This window comes from Carettochelys insculpta, chromosome 1 (genome assembly GCF_033958435.1).
Source record: "Carettochelys insculpta isolate YL-2023 chromosome 1, ASM3395843v1, whole genome shotgun sequence".
Classification (NCBI taxonomy): domain Eukaryota; kingdom Metazoa; phylum Chordata; order Testudines; family Carettochelyidae; genus Carettochelys; species Carettochelys insculpta.
In genome coordinates this window covers 14,612,105-14,634,965 of record NC_134137.1, presented here as the reverse complement: position 1 = coordinate 14,634,965, position 22,861 = coordinate 14,612,105, and the positions used below count along the sequence as shown (strand labels likewise).

The 22,861-nt window shown below is 44.3% G+C and overlaps 1 protein-coding gene across 1 annotated transcript in view; it reads right to left on the bottom strand.

The window, feature by feature from the left end:
• Nucleotides 1–1,333: 1,333 nt before the first annotated feature.
• RNF169 (ring finger protein 169) overlaps nucleotides 1,334–22,861 on the bottom strand; it is a 52,134-nt gene continuing 30,606 nt past the window's right edge. Inside the window, exons 3-6 of the mRNA XM_074976981.1 lie at nucleotides 10,403–10,549; nucleotides 8,740–8,852; nucleotides 7,263–7,362; nucleotides 1,334–2,529 (exon numbers count right to left, since the gene is read on the bottom strand). Of these exons, the coding sequence (XP_074833082.1) occupies nucleotides 1,345–2,529; nucleotides 7,263–7,362; nucleotides 8,740–8,852; nucleotides 10,403–10,549 (1,545 nt within the window). The 3' untranslated portion in view covers nucleotides 1,334–1,344. The remainder of the gene's footprint in view (nucleotides 2,530–7,262; nucleotides 7,363–8,739; nucleotides 8,853–10,402; nucleotides 10,550–22,861) is intronic.

Genomic DNA, 22,861 nt, shown 5'->3' with positions numbered 1-22,861 from the left:
GTTTGGGAGATTTAGGGCCACTCATTTTAAAAGTGCCGAGGACCCACAGCTCTCAGTGACTTCAACCAGAAATGGAGGCACCCAAAAGCAACAGCTGCCTTTGAAAATTACGTTTTGTGCCTCACTTGATATATGTAAAAAGTGAAGATAACGGATACTTACGGCTACAAGACACTTTGAAACCTCTGAGTAAATAGTGCAATAAGTGCTGAGTTTATTACTGTTACCGTGGTGCACACATTCCCCTACCCAAGCGTGACCGATTTACGTCACACGAGCCAGGATTACAGAAGGCTCCCACGCTGCCAATGTCACATGGATTTATGTGGTTGGGGAGGAGGGGAAAGGCTCTCTTTATTACTTACTGATGCTTCTCTAATGTCTCAATGTCTAATATGAGTAAAACAATGTTTACTGGTTTCACCTTCAGTTCACTAACCCAACCACTGTCTCAGAACACAGGATGGCAAAACCAGCCTCTCTTTGTGGCTAGATGCCACCCATAAAGGATGGGTAGGAAGTAGTTACTTGACCTTTTCTTTATAGCTTTGTCTGTGATACTTCCAATGTCTATTAACTAGTTGTCAGCAATGTATTTTCTGTAAAATCCTTCGTTTGCATATTTCCTCCATTTCATCTGGCCTCATTAAAATAACTTCTAATCTGTGCTAACATTTTCCATTTTCTGTGCCCCTGAAACCATGTTACCGAATCATATCCACTGTTAGTACGTCCATTTGCTCCTTATTTGCTAGGACAAAAAGGAGAAAGCATGACTCAGCCTCACTGTCACAGAGTTTCACTGTTACAAGGTTATGACAAACCCGGGAATTTACGTCACTGTGGTCTGACTTATGATCCATTCACAGCATCTAGCTGCAGTGTAAGGAAAGAGTGAAATGGGCACAGGACTGAAATGTTGGAGAGAAGAGCCTAAATGTGCTTTCAATGCCTAATTTCTGTCTGATGTGATGGTGCAAGTTGGACGTTGGATTTACAATGTTCTTAGCACTGAGCTCCTTCACTCCTGATAGCTCAATGCCTTAGCAAGATGGCCACCACCAGCATTCAACTCAGAAATGTCACCATGTTCAAACACATTTCAAGTACACACGGTGAGGATCATGTGTCTTTCCAATTGATGGAGAAAATGGGAGAGGTGAATTTTGTTTTTAACCTGCAAGGACCCTGGGCTTCAGCATGAACTGGATCTAGAATACCTTACTGTCAAAAAGAAAAAAAAAAAGTAGAAGTGGGTGGAAGTATGACAAGAAAATAGTTCTTCCTACAGGATATTTTCATAAACCTCGTGTCCTCTACAAAAGGCAACGTTGTTCGTAAGTGCTACTTTGCACTTGTAGTGCTCTTTGAACGCAAAAGATATTGATCGACTCTTCCTTTCCGCCTATCCACTATCCTATTTTCACTGTCAAAAATTTGCTGCAGTTGTAAGGCCAGCCTCCTGTCTTCCTCCTCCTGCTGCAGCTTCTCGTCCATCTCCCTCACAAGAGGATCCTCCGTGGCCAAGCCCATCTCGCCAGCTGTCTGCTTCAGTCTTTTAATCGAACCGTTCTGTTCCAAGTGCTTTGTTTTACAGTGTCTCTTGCGTCCCCGTCTCAGGGAAGGTGACTGTTCACCAATAATATTTTCAACAGAATTGCAAGTACCGTTTTGTACGTTGATCAATTCACTATTGTTCAGGTATTTAAGCTGCTTTTTTCCTGCTGTCTTGACCGCAACTCCTAGCACGCTGTTCCCTGGCAGCACTGGGTTGACTCCAATTATTCTAGTCATTATTTTTGCCCCAATGCTGACACAAGATTTGTCCAGATATGAATTTGTTTTTATTTCAGACACATCTGAAACTTGAGTATTCAGAGAGATTCCATTTGCCCTTGTTTCTGGTTCCGAGGAATTGCCACCCGTCATTAAGGGCAGTGAGACAGTTTTCTTGATACCAGTCCATTCGAGCTCCATGTCACTGATAGAAGGGAAATAATCAAACTCTGTGTTTGTGTGCACCGCAGCATCAGGTGGAATTTGATCATTTAACATTCGTGGCTGCTCTTTAGTAGAGTTAGCACTGTCCTCTCCTGTCTCTGAAGCCAGAGATGTAAGGGTAGCTTTAGAGAAAGTCTTTTTAATTTGGCGCTCCTGGAATATTTGCTCCCACTTTTTCAGGATTCTGGGACTAGCTTCATAGGTGGTTGGTTTCTGCAGGCTTCGGGTCAGGTTCCTTGGAGTAGATTTTATAATCAGAGGACTCAAGACTTTGCCATCGGGTAGCCTCTTTGGAGGAGTACATGGTGAGCAGACTATAGGCTTGAAATGATTGAGCTCTTCTGAGATACTGTCATTGCTCTCAGGGCTGATGGATCGCTCCGGCTTGTGCAAGATGGAAAGTGATGAAATGGAGTTGAAAACCAAGCGCTTTTCAGCAGTCAAATCTGGGGCAGAGAGGCAGCGATTGTTTTGGGTGGATGACAAAACGCCAACAATAGGAGTTGATGTACTTGTTATGGAGGTAACCTGTAAGATAAGTCATCAGTTTAGAAAGTTTTGTCAAAAGTTTGATCAAAATAGAAGTCCCAGAGCAGTGTTCCCTGTAAGCTAAGCGCTTGCGCAGCCACCCAGGAGAAATTCAGGTGCTGCCCAGCTAATTAGCAGAGCACCCACAGCCACTTACAGCTGACAGCATGTATTTCTACTGGTGGTGCACATCAGCATGTGCCTTGGTGCATATAATAAAATTTATTCTGCCCAGGGATGGAAAAAATTAGAGGGAACCCTGTCCCAGAGTAAGAATAAAATGGATGACTCTGTAGGAGAACAGTACAGCCCGTGGATCACTTAAACCATGGGTGTCCAACCTTTTGGCTTGCCTGGGCCGCACTGAGTGAAGAGGAATTGTCTTGGGCCGCATATAAAATATATAATGTAGTTAATGTATATAAATCACATAATAATGTTAAAAGTTTACGATCTTGTGGGGCCGCATTACTAGCTGTCCAGGGCTGCACGCGGGCCGCGGGTTGGACACGCCTGACTTAAACAATTTACTAGACAAGTAGTTCTTAACTTTTTAGGCATCTGTACCTGTTTATCAGGCCAAGATGCCACCGTCTTGCTCTCTGGCCAATGATTTCCTTATCCTTCCACGTTAAAAATGACTACCCAGCCCCTGGGCTAGGCCCTACAGCCCTGCCTGCCTTCTATTCAGCTGGGCACATTCTACTATGGAAGGAAATCTGGGGTGCCCAAGATCTTGCAGCAATTCAGAAGGTGGTGAGAATGCTGTCTGAGGAAGATGGAATGACCGCAGTTGGCTAGAGTGCATTGAACAGCTCCACAGATTATGAGGGTGCACCAGAACCTAGCAGAGGCTGGATCCCAAATTCACCCTTAGCACTAGGGCTGTGCTTGGGACATCAAAGGACTGGACAATGGCTAGTCAAGGCAGTGGCAAAAGCTAGAAGCACAGGAACAAAGAGAGGCTGATACCCACAGAATTAGACTAACTCAAGAAAAATGTGCCAAGGAACATGAGGAATTCTCCATCACTGGCAATGTATAAATCAGGGTTGGGTGTTTTCTTAAATAATCTGGTCTAGGACTTTTTAGGGGAAAAGGGTGGGCAAGGGGGAGAGGAAATCCTATGGCTTGTGTTACACATGGGGTCAAACTAGATGATCACAATGGTCCCTTATGGCCTTGGAAGCTAGGGCACAGCAGGAATGAGCTGCCGGGGTGCACTATTTGTAGCATGTAAACTCAGACGTTTTCTTGTCATCAACTGATTTATACTAGATGTCTGATCCAGGGCTCAACACACACTTACTACAAGAAGCAGAGAGAAAAGGCTAATTGGATGACATGGAGTGGGTCTTCCTTTTACATTATCAGCATACTCAGCATGTTTTCCAGTTTGCTAGTGATTAAACAATGCAGCTGGCAGCTGACACGCCTTCAAAGCAACATGGCCAGCCACGTTCAAAGCCATTTCTAACACTGTCACATTTAGAAGCACAAGAGCACACAACTACAAATAAGACAGGAAAAAAACTATACACACCAATGCAAACGACATTTGTCTTTTTCAAAGTCAAGATGACGGGATGTGGTGGGTAGCCTCTGGCCTTTCTTTGAGCAGCTTACAGAGAGGTGGATTTTTAACAAGTTTATGTCTCTGGAGTTAACGCAGATTGTGAAACACCCTTTTAGTGCAGGACTTGTTCTCCAGGCAAGTCTGCTCACAGTCTACCTGAAAATACCTTTGTCATGGGAAGGCCTTATTCTAGTTTCAGCCAAACAACATCTAACTTGCATGGAAGTTAGATTAGGTCATCTAAGAATCCCATGACTGTGACCTCAGAGGTCTAAGGTACCCTGCGCCTTGTCGGTCAGACCATTCACATCTTCCTAGCTGGACCTCCTGAAGATCTCCCCATCTTGCAAGTAGGATTCCCCACCAAAATGGCTGCCCAAGGGTTCCTCAGGTTTCTGACTGTTGTTGGATTTCTAGCATGATTCCCCCCCATCTTGTAGCATGGAGCTGAAGGGAAGGGGATTGCGTGCAGAAAGCGGGGGGGACAAATGCAGGCAGAAGAGAGATGGGAAAATAGGGCCTCCAACAGAGCGGCGGGGAAGGAGCCGGGGGCAGGTGGGAGGTGAGGCGGCAGCAAAGAGGGCAGTTTCCCTGAAGTCTTGTGACTGAAAACGTCCTGCGGCTCCAGCCACGACTGCTGCTACTGCTATTGCCGCAGTGGCTGGAGCCCATAGCCCCTTTAAATTGCCACTTGAGCACCTCACCATGCACCTGTGAGGCCTGGAGCTGAGGGGCCAGTGTTGTGCTCAGGGCAGCATTGAGGCCTGGCTGCCCCAGCCCTGTCCCTTCTGCCCAAGGCTCCACCCTTTCCAGGGGCATGGAACCGTCCCCCCCCCCCCCCCGTCCCGCTGCACACACCTTGCCTGGAGGCGCTCGGAAGGTGTCAGCCCCCTGAGGAGAACAACTTCCTGATGATCTCTGGCCAGACAGGGAGATGTGGAGGAGGAGCCGCGCTCCCCTTTGGAGACTGGAGTGAAGGCTCAGGGACACGTAAGATGTGACAGGAGGGAGGAAGTCTCTGGAGCAAGGGCTCAGACAATGGCTGCAGGGGAGGCCCCAGTTCAGACAGCTGAGAGTGGGGGCAGGCCCTGTCACTGAAGCCCTTTGAAGCATGTTACATCTCCCTCATCTCCTACTCTGGTTCTTGGTGTGACTCACTAAGTAACACTGGGATCACCAGCTCAGTGGCAGCCACTGCTGCGCAGTGCAGGCCAGGCTGCACTGTGTAATGCTGCTGCCAGGTATCAGTAGCCCATAGGCCACAGAAGCAGAAAATGGCTACATGCATGGAGACTGGAGCACAGAGAGTGATCCCATCAATGCTGCTGCTGGGGAGACCAAAGCTTGGGGCTGATGGTGCTGACAGAGGCCTTAAGAGTCCCAGAAATTATGCAAAGGAAGAAGTCTGCCAGATGTGCAGCAGCCTAATAGTTAGGCTGGAACAACTTTTGGGTTGGATTTTCAGAGGTGCATAGTAGCCACAACTCTTACTGGAGCCACAGGCACTCAGCTCCTCTGGAAATCAGAGCTCCTGTTCTCCCTCTGCTGGGCCTGTAGCACCTGCTCACTCACAGAGCTGGATTCAACAAGAGCAAGAGCAGACCTACCGTTCCTACACAGGTGATACTAACCAGCGCTGATGGACAGGAAAGAGTCAGATATCAGGCCAGCAATGTTCACTTCTGTTCCATTTTAAAATGCATTTGAGAGGGGTGGGGGGGGGTGGGATAACTTTTTCCTGAAATACTTTTGGAGGTCGGGTAGAGATGGTTTTTAACATGCCTGAGAAAGATTTATGTTTTTAAAATAACCAGTAATCAGGTTTGAAAAGAAATCTGATTTCCAAATAGGAGGTGTGGTACCCTTCTAATTCCCTGTTACCACACAATGCTAGCAAACAGGCACAGGCATTGTCCATTTTTCCAACAATTACAGATTGACCCTTTGCAGTCCGGCACCGTCAGGACCTGACCAGCGCCAGACCAGAGAATTTGCTGAATCACACGAGGTCGATATTAGCCATGTCTACACGTGCACGCTACTTCGAAGTAGCGGCACTAACTTCGAAATAGCGCCCGTCACGGCTACACGTGTTGGGCGCTATTTCGATGTTAACATCGACGTTAGGCAGCGAGACGTCGAAGTCGCTAACCCCATGAGGGGATGGGAATAGCACCCTACTTCGATGTTCAACGTTGAAGTAGGGAACGTGTAGTCGTTGCGCATCCCGCAACATCGAAATTGCGGGGTCCTCCATGGTGGCCATCAGCTGACGGGTTGAGAGACGCTCTCTCTCCAGCCCCTGTGGGGCTCTATGGTCACCGTGTGCAGTAGCCCTTAGCCCAGGGCTTCTGGCTGCTGCTGCTGCAGCTGGGGGTCCGTGCTGCATGCACAGGGTCTGCAACCAGTTGTCGGCTCTGTGGATCTTGTGCTGTTTAGTGCAAGTGTGTCTGGGAGGGGCCCTTTAAGGGAGCAGCTTGCTGTTGAGTCCGCCCTGTGACCCTGTCTGCAGCTGTGCCTGGCACCCTTATTTCGATGTGTGCTACTTTGGCGTGTAGACATTCCCTCACTGCGCCTATGTCGATGTGGTGCTGCGCAACGTCGATGTTGAACATCGACGTTGCCAGCCCTGGAGGACGTGTAGACGTTATTTGTCGAAATAGCCTATTTCGATGTAGGCTTCACGTGTAGACGTAGCTATTGTCCAGCAACATTACCAACACTTCCACCACTCACTGGCCTTGTAAAAGGCTTCTGGAGTAAATTAGAGCTAAATAACAGCACAGAACTCTGAGAGCCAGGGCTGGTGGCTGGAAACAAACTTTATGGGACCATGGGAAACTTGGCCACACCCATAAGTAGACAGCCGACTAACTACAATCATGCCACACCACAGATGTTGCCAGACCAGAATTTGCTGGACTAGAGAGATTCAACCTGTACTTCCAACTTGGACTGACAGTCAGTGGGACTGATTAGCCATACAGATTTATCATCACACCTCTGCTGACACAACAATTTTTTGACAGATAGATAATCGATAGTTACTTGGCGATCATCTATCAATTATCAGCTGTTGCTCCACAGCCTTTGGCAGCATTTCCGTGTACAAACTTCGCCCTCACTGGATGCGATACATTTCCAAACACACCTATACCTTTGCTCTGTTGGCTGGGACTGATCTTTGCCTGCTCTTTGATCGATCTTGAATGGTGTCGCTGCAACTCTGACTCCTTTCCAGCTTGGAGGTTAGGTTCCTAAAAAGCAGGGACGTATAAAACATTACATTGTATATTAACTTAAAAACAACAGATATCATGGCACCATTAAGATGTGTACATAGCACGTTCTGCTTACCTGTGCCAGCTATCTTCGTCATGCAGGAGTAGTGCTAGCCACCAAGAGAGAATCAAGCTTGAACAGGACCACTCTAAGTTACCAGTGCAGGGGGAACTTGGAAGCAGATTGTGACTAATCTGCTTCTTGAGGCACTGCAATTAACACTGCTCTACACCCAGGGCTCATGGCAAGCCACAATTTAGCTCCAAGTAAATACATGACATTGCAGAAATCCTTGTCCTTTCCTACCCAGTATCTCTCACTCGTTACATTTGATGCAACCAATAAGAGCAGAGTTATATTATAAGCTCCTAGGAGCAGGGACAAGCTCTTGGCACCTGTGTTGCGAAGTGCCCTGCATCCTTTTGAGAACATTATAAAGAAACTGTTTTTTAATATATGAATTTCCCATATTGATCTTTATAGTCTACATAAAGAGATGGTAAATATAATGCACTTTACAATATATCCTTCAAAAGACACATATCCAATGAATGTTGAATGGTAACAGAGAGATAGCTGTGTTAGTCTATATACTATCAAAAAAAAGAGCAGTCCAGTAGCACTTTAAAGACTAACAACATAATTTATTTATTTATAAATTATGTTGTTAGTCTTTAAAGTGCTACTGGACTGGTTTTTTATTTTGATATCCAATGAACTAATCCTTAAGAATTCTACAGCAACCGTTGGACAAAGAGATGCTGCTCATGATCAAAGGGTTAGAAAAACTAATTTATGAGAAAAGATTAAAAAACCTGGGCATATTTAATCTTGAGAAAAGGGCAAGGGAGACCATAGAAATCTACAAATACACTAAGGACTGTTATAAAGAGGATGGTGATTGTTCTCCGTGTCCAGTGAAGATAGGACAAGAAGTAATGGGCTTAATCTGCATCAGAGAAGCTTTAGATGTGAACTAGAGTTAATAGTTAAGCACCAGAATAGGTTTCAAGGGAAGTTGTGGAATCCCAGTCACTGGAGCGTTTTAGAAAATGCTGGTGAAACACCTGTCAGGGATGACTTAGGTCCTGTATCAGCATAGGGTCTGGACTTAGTGACCTCTCAAGGTTCGTTCCTACTCTACATATTTCTGGATTCCTGATTATATTTTACCAATGATTCATTATCAAATTTTCTAAAACTCCAAAAAAGCTGTAACTTGTTTTGAGTTGTGGTGACTTTTTGAATTAGATTCAGGTACTTCAGGGCAGCTTATAATAAAAACAACAACAAAAAGGACAAACAGGTACATTCATAATGAATGGCAAGTCTGAACCAAGTTTGTTTCTTACCCTGTCAGGAAGGTAAAAGAATAGGTGCTGCCTTTGGAAACAAAAGCCGACCGATGCGTGTGTTTGCACTGGAATGGTTCTTCATTCTCAGAATCCGACAGGCGTTCAGGAAACTGAAGTTAAGAAAGGAGGAATCAGCTGGCAAGCACATAAGAGTCACTCAGGAAATAGTTTTGCCAGGGGAAATTGTCTCCAAAAAAGCCCATACAGTGGTTACGTGTGAAATGTGTAAAGAACAGACTGTGCATGCCAACTGGTGTGTATGGTCATAAATCTATTAACTTGCCTTGGGCTACAGCAATTTGGATCTTCTGAAGAATGGCCCAACATTTCTACCACTTGCAAAAAAATGAACTCGCATGCAGCTGTGGTTCTGTGACAAAAGTTTCATTATCAGGACTCAGAGCCCAAAGCAAGTCATCCTGAAAATGGCACTAAAAGAAGGGTGTATCTACACAGCAAGTTTTTTCAGAATAACGGCTGCTATTCCAAAATAACTTTGTAAACGTCTACACAATGCAAATGCTATTTCAAAATAATTCTGAAACAGTGACTGGCTTATTTCCAATTCGGTAAACCCCATTCTATGAAGAATAGCACCTATTCCAAAATAGGTATTTTGGAACAGAGGCTGTGTAGACAGAGAATAGGGGCTATTTCAAAGCAAGTAATAGTGCATCCAGAGGCTCTAATCTGAAATAGCTCTGTTGTGTGTGGACGCTCTATTTCAAAATAGCTGAGCGTTACTTCAATATCTATTATTTTGAAATAATCTATTCCAGTACAGCTCTTCCAGAATAGCTTTTCCGGAATAGCTTATTCCAAAATAACACTGCTGTGTAGACATAGCCTAAGGGATCAATAGTTCAATATCAGCATAACTTTTTACATGGTACTTTCCATGTAGCCTATGACTGATATGGTCAAAAGCCAAGCTAAACAAGAAGTCATGCTCCCATATATTCTTCTCATGACTCATACTACACAAATTTATATTTCTACCTCATGACTCATATTACATAACTTTGTATTTCTACAAATATTATATGTGAGTGAGAAAGAAAGAGGAGACATGCGATTGTATGGTTTTCTATACAGCTTTTATCACCACATTTTAAATAGTCACATTATTCAAAAGTGAGGAAGCCAAAACTGAGTTAAACAGGTCACTCCAAATGACAGCAATAAAAACATCATTCCACACCATCCTGTATTCTGCTTATCTCACATTTATTACAGGTAGCTAGTTTAGGAATGCTTTTGACAGTTTTTAAAAAGTTCCTGGGACTGTCTCTTGCATTCCTTCTCCTGTAGACCCAGGTGTCTTAAGCACTATGGAAGCCAAATATACACAGAAGAATTAATCAAACCTCTACAAGATTACCTAAGGTATGTTTTGTGTAGCTAAAAATATCACAACTGGACAGTCTGGTACCTCAGGTCCTTCTAGGGCTAGAAACAATTCAAGTAAGTTGTACTGGGAAGCTACTGCTTCCAATGACATACAACTCTCAGTTTCAGCTGTGCAAGAGTGGGAGACATTGAAATAGGTAATGTTTTATGTCCAGAAAATTGATTACTGGTACAGAGATTGAAGTCCATCAGTCCTGAGTAGGTTTAAATACGATAAATTTCGGGAAGGAACAGTGCAGTATATACTTACAAATTCTTGATTCATTTTAAGAATTATTGGGTCATCTTTTTTTTGCTGTTCTTCCATTTTTCTTTTTCCCACTTCCATGTCTTCGAGAATTAGCTTGTGGATCAGATCCTCAGATGCTTTTTCGTCTTGTAATTTTTCTTCCCTCATCTAGCAATAAAACAACAAAGGAGACAACATACTTGGATAAAAAGATTTAATTCAGGCAATATGTTTATTGAATTGAACATGGAACTGGGATCCACAAAAACCTGCATTCTATTCAAAGTTTCTGACAGTCATGCACTGGAGAAAAATCACTTAATCCAGGTATGTGCCTCAGTTTCCCAATCCATAAACTGGCCCAACACTTACCTCACAGGAGTATTCTGAGGCTGCTTCTGACAGGCGTTTTGACAATTACACACTACATGAATACCACTGTTCAAATTTTAATCTGGAATTGTTCCACTGCATCAGTTTGTAAAAAGCACAACAACAAATAGTTCCATCTACTTTAAGAGAGCCATTTATATGTGATCCTACAACAAAGATGCAATCTGGAAACATGCAATACACACACACACACAAAACCCCCTCTCACGCAAAGACAGGTTTCGGTTTTGCCCTTCAAAGGAATTGTAACAAAGTATATTGTTTGTTAGATACACTGGCAGCATCCTTTTAAAGTTAATCTTCACAAAGGTGACACTGCTGTCTCCCACACCCAGTATTGGGGATTTACAGATGAATGCTGGCAGGAATTTACATTCTCTTCCTGGGGGCATTCTGCATCACAAAATTAAAAATCCTGCACACGTTTTTATATTCTGCAAATGTTATTTGCCAGAGAAAAGCAAAGGCACCAGTACAGCAGAAGGGAGAACAGGCCACTGGTGGAAGATACTCTGCAGCTCCCTCCCCGACCGCTCCAGGGCATAGAATCATAGAATCATAGAACACTAGGACTGGAAGGGGCCTTGAGAGGCCATCGAGTCCAGTCCCCTGCCCCGACGGCAGGACCGACCACTATCTACACCATCCCTGATAGACATCTATCTAATCTGTTCTTAAATATCTCCAGCGAGGGAGATTCCACAACCTCCCTTGGCAACTTATTCCAGTACTTGACCACCCTGACAGTTAGGAACTTTTTCCTAATGTCCAACCTAAACTTCCCTTGCTGCAGTTTAAGTCCATTGCCTCTTGTTCTCTCCTCAGAGGCCAAGAAGAACAAGTTTTCTCCCTCCTCCTTATGACACCCTTTAAGATATCTGAAAACCACTATCATGTCCCCCCTCAATCTTCTTTTTTCCAAGCTAAACAAGCCCAATTCTTTCAGCCTTTCTTCATAAGTCATGTTCTCCAGACCTTTTATCATTTTAGTTGCTCTCTCTGGACCTTCTCTAAGTTCTCCACATCTTTCTTGAATTGGGGTGCCCAGAACTGGACACAATATTCCAGCTGAGGTCTAACCAGCGCAGAGTAGAGTGGTAGAATGATTTCTCGTGTCTTGTTCACAACACACCTGCTAATGCATCCCAGAATCATGTTTGCTTTTTTTGCAACAGCATCACACTGTTGACTCATATTTAACTTGTGATCTACAAGAACCCCTAGGTCCCTTTCTGCTGTACTCCTTCCTAGACAGTCTTTTCCCATTCTGTATGTGTGAAACAGATTATTCCTTCCTAAGTGCAGCACCTTACATTTATCTTTATTAAACTTCATCCTGTTTACTTCATATCATCGACTCAGCAGTAAGACAGCACTCAACCCTGAAAGAGGGCAATGACCGGGCCTAGCCCTGACACACCTCAGGGCCCTGCCCCTCTGTGTCAGTGTGTGAGCAGGCAGGTTTATGAAGGCAGGACTAAAATGTGGAGAAGAACAGTGTGAGGGGATCTAGGTGCAGGTTGAGGGGGTTCCTTATGCAGCAATCTTGGTGCAGGCAGCTCTGTCAGGGATCTGGCGGCACAGGAGTTTATTATTTGTGGGGGTTCTGGGTGCAAACTCTGCTGCTGAGCTCTATCCAACACACGCTCTCCAACAACCCTCAGTCAGACCCCTGCACAGAGTCCCATTACTACTGCACCAAGGGCTCTCTTAAAGGCTCAAACCTCAAAAAGCACTTAACAAAAACATACATTTTTTAAAATTATCTATTTCATGACTTTTAGTCCGTTCTCATGATTTTCCTGAGGAACTGGAGGAGGTTGACTTATGATTTTTAAACATTTTTCTAAAGCACTCTGACTTAGCAGCACAAGTCTGAAAATCAATCACAAGTCTGAAGTCCTTCTGAAACTCCCTCTCTGAGTGGAGTGCCCAAAGTCTGGGGTGGGAGAGCATTTGACAATAAACAGTAAAAATCTGCCAATGGGAACATAGTAGTTGTTCTTTAAACCCACACTGCAGCTCTACAGTACTTTTTCTATTCTCATGCTTCCTTCTCCTGAGTGATGTCCTCCTTCTCAGCCAGCACTTCTAGATTTGGTCTAGGACAACATGAAAATAAAGCCTTTGAGCAGTGGATTTTTTTCCCAGTTTCTAGACTTCTCCCACTTTTGGTGTATCCCCAATGCTTGCAACGTCACCAAAATCTTGTCCCTACAGGTCAACTCCAGCAAGTAACCTGATGGATTGTGATGATTTAGTCATTATTTAACAAAACTGTTCATTCCACCTACAACATTTTAACTGCCATAATTTCAGATTCCTTTGTTAGTCAGTTGGTGGTGTAACCTCGCATGGCTATCCAGGTGTTTTTAGTTTACAGGACAAATGAAATTAGTGAAACAACATGCTAAGAACTGTAATGCATGCAAAAATACTTCTGAGTGAAAAAGCATAATTTTAATGTAGAACATTTCTTAACATAATAGTGCATAAATATTTAAATCAGTGTAAACAAGTGCGCTAAATGCTTTGGAGATAAGCACAAAGATCCCACCTTGAAGAGTTTACTCTACAGCCAAATCCTGCAACTGTATCTGTGTACACAGAATCCAAACAAAGTTGTGGGGAGCCCCACACAAATTTCTCATTATAGAATTTAAGTGTAGCTAGGCAATACACAAACATTGGATTTGCGGGGGAGCAGTAGGGGGTGGAAAAAAGGGAGGGCAGAAACAGGAGCAAAAACTGCATGACCAAATGCTGAAGCTGGGGTTGAGGGTACATTTTTCAATGCATGGTTTGTTAATACTTCTCAGGAGATGATTAAAATAACTGGTCTGAGTAATTCAGAATCTTGCTACAGGACTTGCATTAAGTCTTTATTCAGTTATGGGAAGAATGAATTAAAGAGATTCTGCTTATTGTTTTGCTATGGGACACATAAGTCCTGTACGCATGATTTAAGTAGGGATAAATAAACCAGGATTTTTAAAAGTTATTTTGGGCAGTCTGTCCAAAATCCTCTCCACATCTTCCATCCCTTCTCTTTTCCCCCAGAATATGTAGAAAGATGTATGGAATTATCTGTTTGCTTCCCAGTCAATATTATATTTGGATTTTATTTTAACATTCAGGTATAGTGAAAAGCAAGAATATCAGCTCGCTAAAACAAACAGTATGGCCTAGTTTACATTATGCTCCCTGTCAACCAAAGATATGCAACTTCAGAAATGTGAATAGCGCAGCTGAAGTCAACATACTAACTGCAATGTTTTTCATGCAGTAAGGTCGGTGGAATCTGCATTCCCATCTACTTTGCCTACTGTTCTCATCCTGGTGGAGTACTGGAGTCGACAGGACAGTGCTTGAAGGTTGATTTATTGTGTCTAAGCAGACACAATAAATTGAGTGCCAGTGGATCGACAGCAGCAGCATCAGTCCATGGTGTAGTGAAGATCAGGCCCCAGAGGTGCAAACGTAACTTCCATCAATAGCTAATACTCAGGGCTGTCTTCTTTGGATATCAACAGTTCTACATAAATCTTACTGTTTTCTTTTGTATCTCTTGTTGACAAATACTTTTTGTGCTCTATTTTGGAGGTGTTATTCAATAGCACATTTGTACAAAGATAATTGAGAACTTTATTTCCATTTGATTTGGATGGATGCAATGTTCGCCCTATAGTATAAAAGTCTGCAAGTCAACAGCTCCAAATTTGGCATGGTAGTGATTCTCTGTGTACCATTCCCCAGATGTACCAATTTAGATGTACATGCTTCTGCAACTAGCAGATTTCCCTAATCCTACACCTCTCCCCCCAACCAAATAAATACAAAACAAAACAAAACAAAAAAGTCCTCCACTGCAGAAATAACCTATATCCAAGGTGTCCGACCAGTTCTGAATCATTAGCTACTATGGGGCAACTGCTATAGTGAACTAGTTGCATTGCTCCAAAAATATACTCCTTGTTCAAGCCCACTACTCACATGTGGCTAGTGGTTAATGTGTTGGACGTTACAGACCTACATTCAATTAATGGTAGATTGCCTTGGAATTGAGACACAAAATACATAAAGATAATGTTTCTACTAATATTAATGTATTTAAAACTTTTTAAGGGTAAATTGTTTTGTTTCAATGCAAACCGTCCTTTGAAGTATTTACAGCAAACACTGTACTAAGGCATGAGGAAAACAAAAAATTAAACAGACTAGCTTACTGGTAACACTCAGTTTATGAGAAATACCAAAAGCAGATCCTAGAAGTTTCAATTTTGATAATCTCAGCTGTTATTAGTAATTATAAGTGCCAACATTTATTTTAACTTAGCTGTATCCTTTTAATATTCTAGAGGCCTTATCACTATGCTCAAAGAATAATCCTTTGCAAGTACAGGTTGAACCTCTCAAATCTGGCATTCTCTTGTCCAGCAACATCCGTAATCTGGCATAAGAACATAAGAATGGCCATACTGGGTCAGACCAAAGGTCCATCCAGCCCAGTATCCCGTCTGCCGACAGTGGCCAATGCCAGGTGCCCCAGAGAAGGAGAACAGAGGACAATGATCAAGTGATTTATCTCCTGCCATCCATCTCCTGCCCTGGTACTGAAGGCTAGGGCACCATACTTTACCCCTGGCTAATAGCCATTTATGGACCTAACCTGCAAAAATTTATCGAGCTCTTTTTTAAACCCTAATAGAGTCCTGGCCTTCACAGCCTCCTCCGGCAAGGAGTTCCACAGGTTGACTGTGCGCTGTGTGAAGAAAAATTTCCTTTATTAGTTTTGAACCTACTACCCATCAATTTCACTTGGTGTCCCCTAGTTCTTGTATTATGGGAAAAGGTAAATAATTTTTCTATATTCACGTTCTCCACACCATTCATGATTTTATATACCTCTATCATATCGCCCCTCAATTGCCTCTTTTCCAGACTGAAAAGTCCCAGTCTCTCTAGCCTCTCCCCATATGGGACCTGTTCCAAAACCCTAATCATCTTAGTCGCCCTTTTCTGAACCTTATCTAATGCCAATATATCTTTTTTGAGGTAAGGAGACCACATCTGCACGCAGTACTCAAGATGTGGGTGTACCATAGTTTTATATAGGGGAAGTATGATATCTTTTGTCTTATTATCTATCCCTTTTTTAATAATTCCTAACATCCTATTTGCTTTACTAACTGCCGCTGCACACTGCGTGGATGTCTTCAGAGAACTATCCACTATAACTCCAAGATCCCTTTCCTGATCTGTCGTAGCTAAATTTGACCTCATCATGTTGTACGTGTAATTTGGGTTATTTTTTCCAATGTGCATTACCTTACACTTACCCACATTAAATTTCATTTGCCATTTTGCTGCCCAATCACTCAGTTTGCTGAGATCTTTTTGTAGTTCTTCACAATCCCTTTTGGTTTTGACTGTCCTGAACAACTTGGTGTCATCTGCAAACTTGGCCACCTCACTGCTTACCTCATTTTCTAGATCATTGATGAACAAGTTGAACAGGATCGGTCCCAGGACTGACCCCTGGGGAACACCACTAGTTACCCCCCTCCATTGTGAAAATTTACCATTTATTCCAACCCTTTGTTTTCTGTCTTTTAACCAATTCCCGATCCATGAAAGGATCTTTCCTCCTATCTCATGACCGCCTAATTTACATAAAAGCTTTTGGTGTGGGACCGTGTCAAAGGCTTTCTGGAAATCTAGGTATATGATGTCCACTGGGTGCCCCTTGTCCGCATGTTTATTAACCCCTTCAAAGAATTCTAATAGATTAGTTAGACACGACTTCCCTCTGCAGAAACCATGCTGACTTTTGCCCAACAATTCGTGCTCTTCTACGTGCCTTGCAATTTTATTCTTTACTATTGTTTCTACTAATTTGCCTGGTACTGATGTTAAACTTATCGGTCTATAATTGCCAGGGTCTCCTCTAGAGCCTTTTTTAAATATTGGCGTTATATTGGCCGTTTTCCAGTCATTGGGTACCGAAGCGGATTTAAAGGATAGGTTACAAACCTCTGTTAATAACTCCGCAATTTCACATTTGAGTTCTTTCAGAACCCTTGGGTGAATACCGTCTGGTCCTGGAGACTTGTTACTATTCATCTTATCAATTAACTCCAAAACCTCCTCTAATGTCACTTCAATCTGGGAGAGTTCCTCAGATTTGTCACCTAAAAAGGCTGGCTCAGATTTAGGAACCTCTGTAACATCCTCAGCCGTGAAGACTGAAGCAAAGAAATCATTTAATCGCTCCGCAATGGCACTGTCTTCCTTGATCGCTCCTTTTATATCTTTCTCATCCAAGGGCCCCACTGCTTTTTTAGCGGGCTTCCTACTTCTAATGTATTTAAAAAACATTTTACTATCGTTTTTTGAATTTTTGGCTAGCTGTTCCTCAAAATCTTTTTTGGCTTTTCTTTCTACATTATGACACTTAATTTGGGAGTGTTTGTGTTCCTTTCTATTTAACTCACTAGGATTTGACTTCCACTTTTTAAAAGCTGCCCTTTTCTCTCTCACTGCCTTTTTAACATGGCTGTTAAGCCATGGTGGTTCTTTGTTAGGTCTCTTACTGTGTTTTTTTATTTGGGGTATACATTTAAGTTGGGCCTCTAGTATGGTGTCTTTAAACAGTTTCCATGCAGCTTCCAGGGATTTTAGTTTACTTACTCTACCTTTTAGTTTCTGTTTAACTAGGTTCCTCATTTTAGTGTAATTCCCCTTTTTGAAATTAAATGCCGGAGTGTTTGACCACTGCGGTGTTCTTCCCAACACAGGAATATTAAAAGTTATTATATTGTGGTCACTATTTCCAAGCGGTCCAGTAACAGTTACCTCTTGGACCAGATCCTGTGTTCCAGTCAGGACTAGACTGAGAATTGACTCTCCCCTTGTGGGTTCCTGTACTAACTGCTCCAAGAAGCAGTCATTTAAGGCATCAAGAAGTTTAATCTCTGAATCCCGTCCTGAGGTGACATGTACCCAATAAATATGGGGATAATTGAAATCTCCTATTATTACTGTGTTTTTTATTTTGATAGCCTCTCTAATCTCCCTTAACATTTCAGCATCACTATCACTGTCCTGGTTAGGTGGTTGGTAATATATTCCTAATGCCATATTCATATTAGAGGAATGAATTGTTATCCATAATGATTCTATGGAACATTTTGATTCCTTTAGGACTTTTGCTTCATTTGATTCTATATTATCCTTCACATATAGTACCACTCCGCCACCCGCACGACCTGTTCTGTCTTTCCGATATAATTTATATCCCGGTATGATAGTGTCCCACTGATTGTCCTCATTCCACCATGTTTCTGTGATGCCTATTATGTCAACTTCCTCCTTTGATATGAGGTACTCCAGTTCACCCATCTCATTAGACAGACTCCTAGCATTTGTGTAAAAGCACTTTAAAAAACTACCACTATTTATATGTCCGCCTTTCACAGACATGTTGGATTTTTTATATGCAATTGTTTCACATCTGATCTTGCCCATATATTATTTCCCATGAGTGTGCATGATTTTAGTTAGCTGGATGACCACTTATTAGGGGTGTGATCAGGTTTCCCACAGTCCCATAAAGTTTGTTTACAGCCATCAATTCTGACTCTCAGTGTTCTGTGCTGTTATTTAGCTGTAATTTACTCTTAAATGTCTTCTAAGAACCCAGTAACTAAGCAGTGTAAATACTGGTAATGTACTAGATGATATTGACCTCTCGTGGTCAGGAATAGTCTCTTGTTTGGCATTGGTCAGATCCCAAGCGTGTCTGACTAGAGAGGTTCAACCTGTAATCTGAAGAAAAAGGGTAGTCTTTTTAAAAAAAAGACAGTTACCTGTTCTGTAACTGGTGTTCTTCGAGATGTGTTGCTCGTGTCTATTCCAAGTTGGATATGTGCTGGCGCACACCCACTTGCCAGAAGCTTTCTGCCCTAGCCAGTAGCCAGAGGGTCGGTGTGGCTCCTCCTGGAGTGGCATTGATATGGCGACCAATATAAGCACCGTACCACCCGGCCTGCCACCCCCACCGCTGCCTCAGCTCCTTCTTGCCGGCTACTCCAACAGTGGGGAAGGCAGGAGAATTTTGGAATGGAGATGAGCAACACATCTCAAAGAACACCAGTTATGGAACAGGTAACTGTTTTTTCTTTTTCGAGTGATTGCTCACATCCATTCCAAGGTGGGTGAATACAAGCCAATGCCTAGGAGGTGAGGTCAGAGCCCTGAACGGAGTGCAGGACAGCTCTGCGCACCGCAGTGTCTTCCTGTGCATGCTGCGTCACAGTGTAATGTGCTGTAAACGTATGAACTGAGAACCAGGTGGCCGCCCTACAGATGTCCTGGATACGCCACAGACAACGCCTGCGCTCTCATGGAGTGTGCTCTAACCAGTGGGGGAGGAACCCCTGTGAACTTGTAACTCTCCTTGATGCATGTCACTATCCAGGAGGAAATCCACTTGGAGGACACTGGAAGGCCTTTCATCCCATCACCAACTGCCAGAAAAGAGCGCTGCATTCTTCTAAAGGGCCTAGTCCTATCCATATAGAAGGCCAGCACCCTTCTAATGTCCAGGGTATGCAAACATTGCTCCCTCAGGGAGGCATGGGGCTTTGCGTAAAATACTGGGAGGGAAATGTCTTGGTTAATATGAGACACAGAGACCACCTTAGGTAAAAACGCAGGGTGAGGTCTCAGCCGAACCTTATCCTTGTGAAACACTGTGTACAAGGGGTCCACTGAAAGTGTCCTCAACTCAGATACTTCCTGGATGAGGTGACTGACACCAAAAATGCTGTTTTGTAACTCAGAAACAGCAGGGAACAGGTAGCCAGGGATTCAAAGAGGGCCCCCATAACCTTGGCTAACACCAAATTGAGATCTCACAGGGACAGTGGTGCCTGAACCTGGGGCTTGATTATTTCTAAAACTTTCAGAAACCTTTCGACTAAAGGGTCAGAGAACACAGAAGATGTTCCATGACCTGGGTGAAAGTCTGAGATAGCAGCTAAGCGCACCCGAACCGAGAAGAAGGACAAGCCCTCCTGTACCAGACCCCATAGGTAATCTAAAATCAATGGGATGGGGGCTTATGAGGGAGATAGCCCTCTGTGAGACACCAACACTGAAAACCCTTTCCATTTAGCCAAATAAGTCACCCACCGTGGAGGGTTTTCTACTATTTAGCAATACTTCCTTGATGAGATCCGAACAGGCCCGCTCTCTGTCACTCAGCCACGGAGCATTCACGCTGTGAGGTGCAGCAACTGGAGATTGGGATGTTGCAATCTTCCCTCTTGTTGGGTCCACAGGTCCAGCCAAATTGCAACATCATCAGCTTGCAGATGGACAGGTGAACGGGGGTTGAGCAACAGTGCTGACAGGCCCATGCCAGTCTCACCAAGAGGATCAGCACCCCTTCTGAGTGAATCTTGAGGAAGACCCTGTGAACTAGCGGAATCGGAGGGAACTCATATATCAGCCTACCGACCAGGGGACACTGATGGCGTCTGCCCAGGACCCTGGCTCTGACTGTGGTAGGACCAAAACATCCTGCACTTCGCATTGAGGTGGGAGGTGAACAGGTCCACCTGGGGATACCCCAACTTCTGGAAAACAGAATCAACAACCTCTGGGTGGAGAGACCACTCGTGATCTATAAAGAACATGCTGAGTTGGTCCGCCAGTGAACTGTGCACACCTGGCCAGTAAAGGGCCTGCAGAATGATGCTGTGCTGTGTGCCAAAGTCCCAGAGCATCACGGCCTCATGGTACAGGGGAAAGGAGCGTGCACCCTCGTTTGTTGATATAATACATTGCTGTCGTGTTGTCTGTACTGACTGACATGCAACATCCCGCCAAATTGGCCTGGAAAGTCACACATGCTAGTCTGATGGCCCTGAGCTCCCTCATATTTATGTAGAGCTGAAGGCCCAAAACACTCCAAAGGGTGTGGGTTCGTAGCTGACCCAGGTGCTCTCCTCACCCCCCGGCTCTGAAGCATCTGTTACTAGGGAAAGTGAGGGCTGCTCAGGGGCAAAAGGGACTCCTGTGAGGACGACCCCCTTGTCCAACCACCAGTACAGGGTCAACGAGGTCTAAACTGTCTCTTACAGGGCGATACAACGATGACAGCCATTGCTGTAGAGGGCACATCCTCAATCTGGTGTGCTGAACCATGAAGGTACATGCTGCAACGTTACCCAAGAAACACAGGCAGTACCTGGCCATCATGGTGGGAACTGCCAGGATATCTCAGATGATGGTCCTCATGAACCTGAACCTGTTGTCCAGCAGGAATGCCCTGGCACACCTGGCGTCCAGTTGTGCTTGTACAAACTCTACTGACTGAGATGGGATCAACATCAACTTTGCCTCATTGCACAAGAGACCAAGGCTTACAAAGGTTTGATGGATCAACTGTACATGCTGAATCACCTGCTCCCTGGAAAGACCCTTGACTAGCCAGTCATCCGGGTACGGGAACAGCTGTACCCCTTGCTTGTGTAGATGTGCTGCTACTACCACCATGCATTTGGTGAAGACCTTTGGGGCTGCAGAGAGATCGAAAGGCAGCACTGTAAACTGATAATGGTTCCCATCCGCCACGAACCTGAGAAACCTCCTGTGAGGAGGGTAGACTGAAATACGGAGATATGCGCCCTGTAAGTCAAGAGCTGCAAACCAATCCCCCTGCTCCAGCAACAGTAGTATGACACCCAGGGATATCATATGACATTTTATCTTTTTTACAAACTCATTGAAACCTCTTAGGTCCAGGATGGGTCTCAAGCCCCCTTTGGTTTTAGAATTAGGAAATACAGGGAATAAAACCCCTGTCCTCTGAACCTGGGAGGAACTTCTTCTATGGCCCTAGAACCCAGAAGGAATTGCAATTCCTGCCATAACAGGATCTTGTGAGAGGGGTCCCTGAAAAGGGATAGGGATGGGGATTGGGAAGGGGGGTATGAAGAAACTGAATGGCGTATCCCCTCTCTACCATACGCCGGACCCACCGGTATGTGGTGATGCTGCACCATGTATGGTAAAAGGGGGATAGGTGGAACGAAAAAAGGGGTAATGCCAGAGTGGGTGAGATCAGTCCAATGCTCTCGACCGTGCCATCAAAACTGTGGCTTGGGTCCCTGTAGGCCCTTTTGGTGGCTTTGAGGTTGCTGGCCTGAACAGCGCCTGCCCATCCTGTTCTGCCTTCTACTGCTATCCCTTTGTGGCTGCGGAAACTGTCTTTGCTGAGGATGGGGCTTAAAACGCTTGCATTGGTTGGTAGGTGTGTGCACGCCCACGGAGTGGAAAGTGGCCCTAGAGTCTTTCAGACTATGCAGGCTTTTATTTGTCTTATCTGAAAATAGGGTAGGGCCATCAAAGGGGAGGCCCTGGATCATCTGCTGGACCACATGAGGCAGGCCAGAAACCTGCAACCAAGGCCCCCTGTACACTGCCACTCCAGAGGCCATAGCCCTCATGGCAGTGTCTGCAGCATCCAATGCTGACTGCAGGGCCACCCTTCAAATCAGTTTGTTCTCCTCCACCACAGCTGTGAAGTCTTGCTTGGCTTCGGATGGCATCATCTCAGAGAACCTAGACAGGGCATGGACTGTATTAGAAGAATACATGCTAAGCAGAGACTGCTGGATAGCAATTTTTAATTGCAACCCTCCTGTTGAATAGACCTTCCTCCCACAGAGGTCCAATTTAGCGTCTCTATTTTTGGGGGAAAGACCCTGGAACCCTGGGAACTCTGTATAGTTAGTAGCATCCACTACCTGGGAGTCAGGTGAGGGGTGCGTGAACAAATGTTCATTGCCCTGGGATGGGACAAAGTACCATTTCTCATTCCTATGGGCTGTAGGAAGGGTGGAAGCAGGGGTCTGCCAAACCATTTTAGCCATAGTTGCAATTGTTTTGATTATGGGCAGAGCCAACCTGCTGGGGCCTGCAGAGGACAAAATGTCAGTAACAGGGTCCATTTCATCCCTGACCTCCTCTGCTTGCACCCCCAAGTTTTGGGCCACTCTCCTAAGGAGCTGTTGAAAT